Genomic DNA, 14299 nt, shown 5'->3' on the forward strand with positions numbered 1-14299 from the left:
AAAAGTAAATAAATAATATATAAAAAAGTCATCCAATGTTAAAAAAAAAAAAGAAAAGAAAAAAATAAACGAATAATAGACTACTGCCCATGCTGAACTTCCCAGTTTCTATACAAATGGCTTGCAGATAGTCGTCCTACCCCATTACTGGAAACATATACTCCAGTCTTATTTTTATTTAGTTACTGCCCACCTTGCCAAGAAGGATAAACGTACATACACACACACACATACACACACACAATATATTAAGTATATATTATCTATATTAAATATGTTTATATATATATGTTTTTGATTTGCCATAAGGTGTGTGTGCCTGCTGGAGAGAGAGACAAAGAGAGGAAAAGTGAGGAATCACCCCCCAGGGGGGATGGCCACACCACAATCCCTTGTCTTTCATTCTCCTCTCAGCTTTTGGGCACACATCCACACGCGCCTGGTGCAAGTTTCAAATCACCAGATTCAGACTGCAACTGGCCATGTAGGAGGTCCAGCGCCTTAACCGCCATACCACCAGAACAAGGGATTATTGAGCTGATCAAACTGATGTCACAATCTGTGTGACAACCTTAAGATGGGTCTTTAATTTTGTTGGTTACTTCAGCAAAGTCACTGGGATCAAGTTTCCAGAGGTTGTGGTACAAACATGCTGAGAAACAGTATCTCCTCCACTTACAACGTGCCTGTGCAGGACTCTGTGCTCATTTTATTTTTAAAAATACAGTTCAAACATTTCATTTTTAATAAGGTGTCAACGTTTACACAGGGTGTTAGGGTAAAAAAAAGCTAACACGTTGCTATGTGGTCTTTCCAACACCGAATGTGAATATATCTCATAAAAGTCACACGTAGGCCCATTCCTAGCACTCCTAGGATGGCAAATAAATAGTTATTACTGTGCCAGTGTAAGTGGGGTCTGGTTAATGTTTCCCGAGTCAGATGTACAGGCTCCCTCCTCATGTAAATCATTTCAAAGGTTAGAAGCTGGTTCTGATAAAATACTGCCCACAAGAAATTAAAATGAAAGCGTAATATTACAATTACGTGGTCATTCAATAGTTCTCCCTGGGTTCCGCGTCTTCTCCAGCTCAGCATCTGATCATGAATACTGAGCAGGATTTGCACATGCTGGTAATTTAAAGCAATCAGTTCTCACCTAAGCGAAACAAACTGCTCGAAAATTCTGTTTCTTTGATTTATTAGGAATCCAAATCTACCTATGGACACATCTTCTCCTTTATACACTCTTTGGGAAGTACCAGAGGACTTTGAAACTGCCTGGTTCTACTAAGTACCGTCAAGCGCTGAATATTGAGTGATTGACTTCTAGCCCCCTTCCATTTCCTCACAAGCCACACCAGGAGATGCACTCAAAAAGACTTAGAAGAAATTCACATCACTGTCAGGATACCCTTTATTTGGTGTCCTTCTACAACACATTCCTTAGTAACAGAGAAAGAGCAAGAAACGGGTGATGTGCCTTATTAGAGAATTCCTTTTCCACTATGTATGAGTGATTTTTTTTTTACACTAAAAACATTCAGAAAGAACCCAGAAAATTCTACAAATGTCTAAAGGCTTTGGTTCTGGAAAAGGGAAAAACAATGTTATTCTGAAAGAGATGTATTTCACCTCCACACCCTAATTCTGTTTCCAGATCACCAGGTGAAGTGGACTGCAGTTCTGCACCTGGATATAGCTAAGACCCACAGAATCCCTGCTCATGTACTTTTACAAGAAAGAGTGGGGCTGAGCGTGGCAGCATTTCTCCATGGACTTAATCGGATACCTGTGTGCCAGGTGGGCCACGTGGCTGAGTTAGGGCTCTGTGGAAGGAGGGTAACTGGCTATGGCAGTCACCACTGCACACTCCCCGCATCCTTGACCTTCACCTGACCCTGGCCTTCTGACTGAGGACAACCTCGACCCCATAACAGATTAAAGGAAAGTAAGACTGGGCTATTTCGGTCAAGTAACTCTTCCAACTATTTCCCACAAATGCACGGACACCTCTCTGCTAAGCACTTGGGGAGGAGGACACAACTCCTCAGTGACCTTGGCCCGGAGTAAACCATCCCCTCATCCCCCTTCATGGCCTCAGCTGGATTAGAAGGGCATTCTGTGGCTTCACTGACCTTTGGCTATCTTTTCACTGTTTTGTGTTCCCTTTTGAAGCTACTTATTTCAGCTAGAAGAGCCTCCTGGACGGTATGACTAGTCCCCTCTTTCCCATCAAAGGCTGGCTCTGAGGGGAGTCACACAGGGTAAGAGGGGAACCACAGGAAGCACTCTTTAGAACCTTTTAGGATTTAAAGGCCAGGAGAACCCAGCTTCACTGGCTAATGTTCCCTGGAAACCCAAATAACAACAGTAACATTAGGATCAGTTGTTGCTTAAAGCGTTCGTGCTGCGAACAAGACAACGGGTATCATTTGATCACAGGACCCAAGATCAAATTCTCTACTATTCACCCACTGGATAGTTTCACACTGAAGTAGCTATTTGATGTTATTTTTAAGAATGCCAATTAATTATAGAAATGAATTTTCCACAGTGTGGCATCTGACTTCATATCTTCTTAACCCAGAGGAAATGTATTTTCTTACAGCAACCACAAGTTTCATAGAAACCTTTGTAGCTCAGTTTTGATCCAAAATGAAAATTCTTACCTGGGCTAAGGAATGATTGATTCTGACTGGGAGTCCTAAGTTGAATGTGAGAGAAGAGAAGTTGGGCGAGAAGGTTAGCAGAGTGTTCGGAGGGGCTCATCGAGAAAGGGGGAGTAAAGTCAGGAGGGCAAAGACAGGAGCACAATGATGGTGTTCACCACAGTTCACATACTCCCCTCCCAGGGACCAGTCCCCACTCCTTAAGAGCATCTGAATTTTGCTCAGGGAGTAATAGTCCTTCTCAGACTGTGTGCAGCTAGGGGAGCCACGTGGCAGAATTCTAGTCAGTGGATGAACTGAACGTCTTGAGAAAGCTTCATCCTCCTGATCTAGACACTGCGTCCTGTTACTTGCCTCTCCCTCCCTCTTCCACTTAGAAAGCAGACATGACACTCAGCAGTCCAGTCACCACCTTGCAACTAGGAGGCAACAAAAGCCAAAGGACAATGGGTAAAGATGGTGGAAAAGAAATACCAACAGAGCATGAGTTCCTGATAATATTATGGACTCAGTCCTGGAGTGCCTACCTCTCAGGCTTCTTCTACGGCCCGTCACTGTTTGTTGGGGTTTCTGTTATTTGCAGACAAATGCACACCGCACTAATACACCAGTATCCACTGACGATGAGACTGAAAAGGATGGGGATGATTCAGTGAGGACGGAGGGACAAAGACTAAAGGGAAAGGGCCAGTGGGATAAATCTTACACAGATCACACAGTGGACCTAAAACAGAACTTCATTCCTTCCTGCAGGAAGATATGAGTCTCGACTAAAGAATCAATGTGTCATTAAGTCCAAATGCAGAGATGCCCAGTGCTCAAATTGGCTATCTAAAATTTAAGTCTGTCCTTCTGTGCTGTGATCGCATGTATGGAAGTGCATGCTTATACATTAAAATTGGACGTTTTGCATCCTACAGAGAAGAGAATGGAACAGATTTAGAATCAATTTAGTATCTCCCTTGCAATCCATTTGGAGGAGTTCCCACTGAGAACTCGTATGCCTCATCCTCTCCACAGCCGTATCTGATAAGACCTGAGAGGAAAAATAAGTGGTAACACCGGGGCGCCTGTTTGACTCTTGCATATGCTACTTGGAGATTAAAGCATGCTATGGCAAGCTGGGAGCATACAGGCTATAGCCCATGGAGAGTGCCAGCCTGTTCAATATTGAAGAATGCATAGGTAACTGCAATAAATTAACGAAGCAAATGCAATGGGGATGCAAATCAGATGGAGTACGTGTACCCTCAAAACAAAGACGCATCCTTTCACACGAGGCGAAATCCAGAGTAGCATTAAATGCCCCCGTAGTTAATCGAGCAGTCCCAAGATGCCAGTTTTGCACGGAGAAAGAGTTTCTTCACACTCATCATGGCGGTGCTCCTGACGTCAGTTCACGAGCTGATGGAAAAGCAAAAGGGAGCCTGAGGACAGGAGCGAGAAATGGGACGGTCATGAGTGGACCCACTGGCATACTTGCAGGTTTCACTGTGTTCAAATTTAATTTCTCTTTGTTTTCCAACAAAGTAAGTGCAAATGACTTCAGTAGGATTCAGGAACATAGCAGCAAGACTTCGGGAACCAATAAATAAGGACACTGGCCCCCAGATACCCTGCTGCCTTTTGGACTCAAAGCTTCACATGCGTTCCTCAGTCACAAACATCAGCCTGGAGCGGAAGGGGTGAAAGTGTCTTGATTCAGCGTCCATGTTCCACGTCCTTGCACAAACCACATCTTTTACCCCCGCCCACATACCCCCAGCACACAGTAAACTCACTGAGAAACCCAGCTTGAATCTCACAAGCCGCCAGAGCTCTAAAATGTCTTCTCATTGATGGTTTTTGTTGTCGTTTTTTAAGAAAAGGTTTTATCCTTCTTCCCCTGTTTTCAAACAAAGCTTTTGTTTCTGCTGCCCCCAGCTCATGCTCTTTCAGTGGGTTATAACATATCATTTGTTTATTTCTTTTATAATGACACAGTCAGTGTTTTTCTCAAAATAACTGCCACCTTGTTGCTAATTAAACATGATGGATTCGGGGTCCTGGTTCGCCATCTGGGCCATATGTCTCAGAACATCCTTTTTTGTGATGATGCCAAGAAGTCTCCTGCAGCAGGAACAAAACAGAGGGAAGAGGTCATCCTTACAGTCCTGGCTCATCTCTGCCCTAAACCCCAGTGCCTTTCCACCCGAGCACGGGGATGGATGACATCTCCCTACCTCCCCTGTGGCTGTGGCTGGGGGGGGGCCAAGGGCCAATGGCCTGTGGGTGCAGTTGAGAGACACTGCTTCCAGTCCTCCTACACACTCTCCCACATTCCCCTTTTCTAATCTGGTGGCCACAGGCAGAGGAGCCAGTGAAGAACTCTGAGGTCACAGAGGATTGCCTTAGGAGCTACCAGATTCAAATACCTGTGTCCTTGAATGACTGTGTGGTGCAGAGTCTATACCTGCTGCAACCCACATCGAATGTGACAATGCAAGAAAAATAAACTTTTATTACATTAGGCCACTGAGTCGCAAGTTGGTTTACTATGGCAGTAAACCTGCAGTGACTAACACACACTCTTAAATTTCAAGACGATGATCAATTAAATAAGAGCTTATGAAAGTCATTATGACCACGCCACAGAAATTCCAAGTACAAGTCATGTGAAGTATGAAAAAAAAAAAAAAAAAGGAAAGAATAAGGTAAAAATTGACTCTTATTTTTAAATTCTATTTTACTGGAAGGGTACAGTTTGACATTGTTCATCTTAGACTAGTGACATTTATGTAAATTGCCTCCTCTTCCAAAATTCCATTGCTTTCAACTTATAAAAACAATTCTACTTACTGACTGGGGTCCCTTGCACAGGGCCACCTAGACAGCACACCACACAACCCCAGGGAGCACTGTTCACAAACACTACAAGGTACATAATGCCCATGGGTTATGCAGCACATGTTTATACACTCCATCGCAGCAACCCTCGCTTTGTTATTTCATAAAATACTTAGCCACCTGTGGGGACAAATCATGCCCCCTGGGGAAGCGAAAGGTCTGAAAGAAAGACATGTGCAAATTTCTTGGGCAAAAATGAAGTTCTTCAACTGGACATTAGAACATTGCTCTCTAGAGCGCCCACCACAGGTATACAACTTAACTCAGGTTATTGCATGTTCCTTAGTAGAGGACAAGGCCTTGGCTTTGCTTTTTTTTCTTTAACTCAATCACTCTTTCTCTTTTCTTTCTTATTCTTTTTATTTATTTATTTATTTTCCTAGAGGGCACATATGCTCACCAGAAAGACAGAGAGAGAAGGAGAGGACAAGCACCCTCTATGGAGAATGCTCACACTGCAGCCCCTTCTCCTCCATCTCTCCCTCCTTTTGGGATCTTGAACACATGTGCACATGTGTCCAGTGTGTTTCTTAAGCCATCAGGTTCGGGACTTGAACTACAGGGTTGCCCATGTGGGATCCAGCTGCCTTAACCACCAGACCATGGAGCTGGCCCTATTTTAACATTTTTTAAGCTTTCTCCAGTTCTTGGCCAAAACAGATGCTCAGTAAGATGTTGATTAAGCCAATGTGTCTCTGAAAAAAATATGGTGTGTTAGTGTTTACAAAGTGATGAGAACTCTAACACACACGCAGTACCCTCCCCTATCTATAAAGCCTGGGTTTGTCTCCTTATCTTCACCCTGGAGACCGCATCAAAGATTAGGCACTTACAGCGCCGAAAGCCTGCTCTGAAAGCGGTGACTGCAATGCCTAAAGGTGAAGTTAGCTGCAACAGTAGTGGGGAGATGTGAATTCAGGAGCTGCCTCCAGTTCCTGCATAAATTGTGCCCCAGCCTGCGACAGTAATTAGCACAAGAAGAAAGTCGAACATCAGCCCAGAGGAGGCAACATCAAGTCCAGCGGGATTCGGGATTCGTTAGTGGCATACAACATCCTATTTGATTTAAATCAAGTGCCTGAACTTCCAACCCCTTTGGGAAGCAGTTCAAGCAAACCCACTGAATTATAAACGGCCAGATCTATGACCAAGAACATAATTCAGATCCCAGCAGCTGGGCTTTTTGGAGAAAGCTAGGCCATCCAGGTCCCTGTGAACCTGGGCCTTGGGGAAAATCTGACACCATCTCCCAATGCTTTTCCTTTCTAGAATGGTCATAGGGAACAGCTTTACTCAAATTCGTTCTTAGCCACTGGAGGCGCAGGCATTCTGGGACAAAGACTTCTCTGGTTCCTCATCTGGTCTCACGGTGACCTCGGACCCCAGGCCCTGTGAAATCCTGCAGATGATCCAGGTCAATGGGTTGAGCTCGGGCACTTGGCCATCTCGAGCAGAGAAGGCAAATGGCAGGGAATGCATCAAAAATGCAAGCTGGCTGCGACGTGCTGCCCTGGCTGAATGCCCGAGGAGATGAAAGGCCCCGCAGACAAGGGTCCCTTGCCAGCGGTAACGTATCAGCATCTGTGTTTGTTTAAAATATGTAGAGCGAGAGAGAGTGCGATTTTGCTTTCTCACAGACATTCGGAGCCAATTTCGGCACCCAGATCTTCACAGGAAAACCTCATGGGGCTCCGCGAGGTGTGAGCGGGCGCGAAGGGCAGAGTTCCTGCTGGGGCTGGAAATTCCGATGATAACTGACACTGGAGTATTGTTTTAAAGGAAAGGAGAAACTGCTCTACACTTGAGGGGGCACGGGTGATCAGTGTAACATACTGAGTGTTGGGAAGTCGAGTGCATAAATCGACATCAGAGGTTCTCAAAGTGGGCCCCCTAGAGCAGCAGCAGCTTCACCTGGAAGCTGGTTAGAAATGCAGTCTCGAGCCTCTCCCGGGCCCCAAGCATCAGCAGCTCTACAGTGGGGCCCAGCAGTCTGGGTTTACCTGCAGTTTACTCCTCCAGGCATTCTGATGCGCACTTAAAGTTTAGAAACCACTGGGCTCCTTTTAAATTTACCAGTAGAAATAGGCTCTAGCATCAAACATGGGACTCATGTGTTTGCACCCTATTGATTGCACCCCTCCCCCACTGCATGTGCAAGACACCTATCTGGCTGCAGTCAGAGCTAAGTGAACAGCCGATGAGAGGTCTCTGGGTAAACATGCAAATTTAACCCCTTGCAGAGCCTGTACCTGTGCCCAGGACAGCAGGAAGAGTTGAATGGATAGGATCGTATTGGGTTATCTCTGAACATCCAGTCCAGGGTTGCTCAACTGCAGCACCAGGGACATTTGGGGTCATATATGGGTATGTCCTGTGAGCTGTAAGATGGTCAGCAGCACCCCTGGACTCCCGGGTAGGTGCCAGCAGCACTTCTGCCTCCAGCTGACACACCCGAAATTGGCTCTGGACCTTGCCCTGTGTCTCTGGGAGGCCAAACCACCCTGAGAGAGCATCAACTGGGTCAAGTTAGAATGTGCTGGATCTGGAAATATAAACTACATTAGAGAACAAAGCTCTGGGCCTAGACTACATTGGATACCAATCTCTCCATACCCCACTGCCCTGTCCTGCCCAGTCTGTAAAGGAGTAAAACAGGCAGGTCGGCTTCCCAGGCCCAGGAACTTGGGGCATGCCTCTGAGCCCAAGGAATGGCCTCCAGGGAAGACCATACCTCTTGTGCATCTGTGGACCCTTGATCTTTGCGTTGGTGGTTCCCTGGCTTGTGATAACACAAAAGTAATGTTGTGGCCACAGAGACAATGCCATGGGGTCATAGAATCTCTCAGTTCTCTGCAAATGAGTGTTTGGGAAACAGATTAAAATACTATAAAACAGGGCCGGCAGGTGGTGCTGTGGTGAAGGCAGGGGAGTCCGCATGGCTGACTACTAGGTCTCAGTGGACCCGGCAGCTCGGAAACCATACTGGGCGCATGATGCGTTTGTGCTCAAAACCACAAGAGAAGGAGAGATGGAGGAGAAGGGGTTGTGGTGTGGATCTCCCCCGTGGGGGTGCTTTCTCACGCTCTCTGTCTCTCTTTGGTAAGCACATGAGCCCTCTGGCAAATTAAGGGACAATCTGTGCGTAGTATGACTTTCACATTGCTTAGGCGTGTTTTCATCTGTAAGAAAGTCCAATGAATGCAGAAAAACGCACCCAGCTGCCCCCAGTGACACAGGAATACACACCGTGCATGCACGCACGCACCCCTCAAACATCGACATGCTCCCCCCTCTGATCACACGTGTCAGGAACCGCGCCCACCACACCTGCTGTCACCCCTTCCCCTCCAAGCTCAGGTAACCCTCCTCCATCCCCTACCCAGTACTCACAGACTGCAGCCTTACCAAATGAGGCCCATTCCACCGCCCACTCCAAGGCTTCTCAGGCTGAAGTGGCATAGTAATTGTCATATTCATATATTTCTTAACCTTTTAACATGTGTAACACAGCACTACCATCTTTCTTAGGTTCACATTTTTTAAAAGAATTATTTTATTCATTTATTTATTTTAATTTGGCCAGAGAAAGAGAGAGAGAGAGAAAGAGAGAGAAAGTGAGAAAGCAAGCCACCAGGTCAAAGACATCGAACCATGGTTAGTCATGTGGGAGTGTCCAGCGCCTTAACCACCACGCCACCTGCTGGTCCCCACATTTCTTTTTTTAATGTGTCACTGAAAAGTGATTGAGTGTCGTGTACCTAACTCTATGTCCCCCGCATGCCCTGTGGCTTCTGCTGCATGTTTGCATGGCACTGTGGTTTGGAGGAATGTGTAGGTCACGTTCTGGCAGAACTGCTGGGTAGCAGTCCCATCTGGGTGGTAGGAAAGCCACACTGAGCCCTTCCCTGCGACTCCTCCCGTTCCTGCCTCAACCTGCAGACTCAGCCCAGACAGCGGTCCAGCCCGGAAGAACTTCCCACCTCCCTACATTGCCCTGAGTGACAGAGCTTCCTGCATGTCTCCTCAACACACTCTCAACCTCCTGACACCACCTGTCCAGGGCTACTCTGCCCCAGTAGACCGCAAGCCCATTGGAGGCTGCAGCCAGATTTCGGCCAGGTCTCACTCATCTTCTCCCTAAGTTCAGCCTTGGTACCCATTCTGTCACCATCCACCTGATTACTCACCCACTCCGTGTCACCAGGCACTGCCGGAGCCCCAGCTTCCGGAAGATGTCCACCACTGTCTCCATGGGGGTGTGGTCGGTGACTGTGAAGGGGCTGAGGTTCAGGATGCGCCTCAGCTTCAGGGGGTGCGGGCTGTTGGCCGGCAGCTCAGGGGGCTCCTCCGTGAAGTACATGATGGAGTTGCTCACGATACCCTCCTGCCTCTGTCTGGCATTCTCTAGAACAGGGGTGAGTAGGAACAATAAGCTCCACAAAAATCCCTTGCTTAGTGATTCCTCCACCCTTCGCCTCTCAGAGCATCCCAGAATCCCTGCAAAAGGGATTCAGAGGGCAAACTCACACATGTGTAATGAGGGGCCTCAGCCAAACATCTGTGAAATTGGCATCTCTGAAGCTAATGCTGTGCCAGGATCCCCCTGCTGTGACCAGAGCATTTGCTGCCAAAGTCTTGCAAGATGGGCCTGGCCAAGATGGCTTTTTGGGGGGCAGTCACTGCCCCCTCCTGCATTCCAGGGGCCCTGATGGCCCCGGGCTCTCCACCCTTGCTTCCTAACCCTCCTGTCACCTCATCACAACTGCAGTTTGCCATGACAGGAAACCTCACTTAGCTGCCCAGTGACCTTAATACTTTGTTTTCTACAAGCTAACTTCTCACTGGCCCAAATGGCATTATGAATCCTGAGAGGAACAAGGAACCAATGAGAGCGGTGCAGGCTCAGAGCCCAGAAATGCAGTTCAATCCCAAATACGACCCTTGGGACCAAAGAAACAACCCCCGGAAAGCTGCATTCCCCCATCCCTTGGATCTCCTGTTTTAAAAATGGGCCATTTTGTGGATTTCTCAAAGAAAGACAGTAAAACTGTTATGGTAGCAATTAGCCTATTTTGGTCTGCAGGCAAGGCCATGTGAAAGAAAGATGAAGAAAAGTAGGGTAACAGGAACTCATTAGAAATACAGCTTAATGCAGTGCTAGAAACCCAGGCTATTTTAAGTCACACATGAAATGAATCCATCAGTCTCAAGATATTTCTCCAAGGCGATTTTCCTTCTGTTGGAATTTTAATCTTTCTCTTGGTTCATGGGAAAAGGTTAGGAAAAATGTACAGTGAAGCGTGCCTTGAAATGGATTCTAGTTTCTATAATCTCTTGCCTTTGCGAAGACTGCTATTTACCTGTATTGTTCTTTCAAAACTAAAACTCTGCCTCCTCTCAGGCCATTTAATGCAATCGAGTACTCTAAGGAAAAGTGGCAGCGCTGGGGGGGGAAGTGGAAAAGGAGTGTCTATTTAAAAGAGGAAGCAAGGGCCTGCCGAGAAAATGCCTGCATATTATCTGGGCCAGGTTAGATTTAGTTACATCCTCTTTGATGTACCAAACGACACTGACGCTCCACATCTTCCCAGGTGTAGATCCTGCATGATGCACACAGCACACTTCTCTCCTAAACCAACATGGCTCCATCCTTAGGCACGAAGGCAGGGAGGCAAGAGTCAACACATACTTACTTGCTCATTTCCATAGGCCAATTGATTCTCTTAAAGTCCTATGTAACAGGGTTTCCATCTATTCCAACAATCAGGTTGAATGTCAGGATTGAATCAAGCCACAAACCCTAATCAAAAGCTGATCACATGGATTTGCTAAGCCCCTTATAAAGCCAAATATACCTTAGTGAACCATCAGCCTACTTGCTAAAATATGTAACAAGCTTATACTCCCTTTGAACCTACTGACTGGGTGAGAAGCCCTCATTCTACAGCCACCCACTCAATGAGCTCCTGCTCACCAGTGCCTTCCCAGTACCTTGACTATGCCTAGCATACAACACACGATTCAGATATTCACCAAATGCAAGAATGAATGAAGGAGGAAGTCTACTGCATAGCAGCATATCTGGTTCTGTTTGCCATGTAGAACAGAACTTATTTCACAGAGCAAGCCGTAGGAAGGAAAGCTCATGAGCTATTTACTGCCAAGCAAGATTTTGAACCCCCTCCCCCATTGCGGTCGAAGCCAGAGAACTGAGCTGTTGTTCCGTGAGTATGAACTGCTGGTCTCTCCAGAAAGGCTCTGCTAGGCTTTGGGACTCCATTATAAAGACTTACATTAAAGCTTCAATCATTGGGGGGTGAGGTGCTATGTACAAGCTAATATCTAATGAATAAAAGAACACCAGCAAGAAAGTTCTTTGTAATTCTCTGTTAGCATGAACCATCTACTCCCAGTTTGGGCCAGAAATCTTCCTTGGTCACTAAAATGCCTGTAACAAAACCATAGCCTGTACATTCACAGAACAGAGACTGAGTACTATCATCCCTGGACTCCCAGCCCTGAGGGTCGGACCAGCACATGGACTGGAAAAGGAGTGTCTATTTAAAAGAGGAAGCAAGGGCCTGCCGAGAAAATGCCTGCATATTATCTGGGCCAGGTTAGATTTAGTTACATCCTCTTTGATGTACCAAACGACACTGACGCTCCACATCTTCCCAGGTGTAGATCCTGCATGATGCACACAGCACACTTCTCTCCTAAACCAACATGGCTCCATCCTTAGGCACGAAGGCAGGGAGGCAAGAGTCAACACATACTTACTTGCTCATTTCCATAGGCCAATTGATTCTCTTAAAGTCCTATGTAACAGGGTTTCCATCTATTCCAACAATCAGGTTGAATGTCAGGATTGAATCAAGCCACAAACCCTAATCAAAAGCTGATCACATGGATTTGCTAAGCCCCTTATAAAGCCAAATATACCTTAGTGAACCATCAGCCTACTTGCTAAAATATGTAACAAGCTTATACTCCCTTTGAACCTACTGACTGGGTGAGAAGCCCTCATTCTACAGCCACCCACTCAATGAGCTCCTGCTCACCAGTGCCTTCCCAGTACCTTGACTATGCCTAGCATACAACACACGATTCAGATATTCACCAAATGCAAGAATGAATGAAGGAGGAAGTCTACTGCATAGCAGCATATCTGGTTCTGTTTGCCATGTAGAACAGAACTTATTTCACAGAGCAAGCCGTAGGAAGGAAAGCTCATGAGCTATTTACTGCCAAGCAAGATTTTGAACCCCCTCCCCCATTGCGGTCGAAGCCAGAGAACTGAGCTGTTGTTCCGTGAGTATGAACTGCTGGTCTCTCCAGAAAGGCTCTGCTAGGCTTTGGGACTCCATTATAAAGACTTACATTAAAGCTTCAATCATTGGGGGGTGAGGTGCTATGTACAAGCTAATATCTAATGAATAAAAGAACACCAGCAAGAAAGTTCTTTGTAATTCTCTGTTAGCATGAACCATCTACTCCCAGTTTGGGCCAGAAATCTTCCTTGGTCACTAAAATGCCTGTAACAAAACCATAGCCTGTACATTCACAGAACAGAGACTGAGTACTATCATCCCTGGACTCCCAGCCCTGAGGGTCGGACCAGCACATGGTGGACACTCAACAGATATTTCCTTGTAGTAAAATAGTGTGAAAGGATAAACCAATTCCTCACCCAGGGGACCAGTCAGTGCTACAAGAACAGACTCACAGACCCAAGGAACTCCTGGGAGCCTGTGCTGAAGAAGAAACCAAAACATACAGACCAAGGGCCAGTAAGTGGTGTGGAGGTTAAGGTGCCCAATTCAACATAGTCAATTGTGCAGTGTGAGCCCCAGATCCAGCAGCTTGAAAATCATGCCAGGCGCATGTGAACACATGTCCAAAATCTCTAGAGGAGAGTGGAAGAGAAGGGACTGCGGCATGGCCATCTCCCCGGGGGGTGATTTCTCACTTTCTCTCTCTCACTCTCTGGTGATCACACATGTCCTGTTGCTTTTACTCTTTGAAAATAAGATCAATTTCATTTTTAAATGTTTTGAAGTTCAACTGTTTTTAAAACTGTCTTCAACGTAGAAGGGTGTCATACAGTCTACTAGATCTACTCTCAATGGTCGCAACTCCCAAATAATGATGTACACTTTATGAGTGCTTGCTAAGGTTATTTGACTTGACATTCGACTTTTCAGCAGCAGTATGTTCAGAATGTCAGATGCACAGAGGTCAATTAATAGTGTTGGTAAGACATGTTTTTTCTATTAGAGCTTTTTGCTATAGGGTGCTTGTGCTTGCCAGAAAGACAGACAGAATGTGAGAAATCACCCCCTGGAGGGGATGGCCACGCCGCAGTTCCTTCTCTTCCATTCTTCTCTCAGGATCTTGGGCACGCACGCATATGTGCCCAGCATGAGTTCATGCCACTGGATCCGGAACTTGGACCGCGATTGACTACATGGGAGTCCAGCGACTCAGCCATTACGCTAACTGCTGGTCCCGGTAAGACACATTTTACAACACTAAGACAGGCCAAGAAATTGTAAAAGACTGGAAATAATACACATCCTACTGGGTAGCTTTAGAGCAATGGTTCTCAACAAAGAACAATTTTGTCCCTGCCCTCAGGTAACATCCACTATTGTCTAGAGACATTCTAGGTTGACATAGGAAGGGCAGTGCTCCAGGCATCTAATGGGTAGAGGCTGGGAAGCTGCTCAGCCCCCCCCTGT

General features: G+C 46.3%; 1 protein-coding gene across 4 annotated transcripts in view; it reads right to left on the reverse strand.

The window, feature by feature from the left end:
* Positions 1 to 564: 564 nt before the first annotated feature.
* Positions 565 to 14299, reverse strand: part of CLCN4 (Cl-/H+ antiporter 4) — a 75096-nt gene continuing 61361 nt past the window's right edge. For 3 of the 4 annotated variants that reach the window (XM_006165020.3, XM_006165021.3, XM_027766919.1), the window contains 2 exons: positions 9746 to 9962; positions 565 to 4781 (listed from right to left, as the gene is read on the reverse strand). In XM_006165020.3, the coding sequence (XP_006165082.1) occupies positions 4691 to 4781; positions 9746 to 9962 (308 nt within the window). In that variant the 3' untranslated portion in view covers positions 565 to 4690. The remainder of the gene's footprint in view (positions 4782 to 9745; positions 9963 to 14299) is intronic. The other variant, XM_014582756.2, reaches the window with a different exon arrangement.

This window comes from Tupaia chinensis, unplaced genomic scaffold (genome assembly GCF_000334495.1).
Source record: "Tupaia chinensis unplaced genomic scaffold, TupChi_1.0 Scaffold143792_2, whole genome shotgun sequence".
NCBI classification, from domain to species: Eukaryota; Metazoa; Chordata; class Mammalia; order Scandentia; family Tupaiidae; genus Tupaia; species Tupaia belangeri.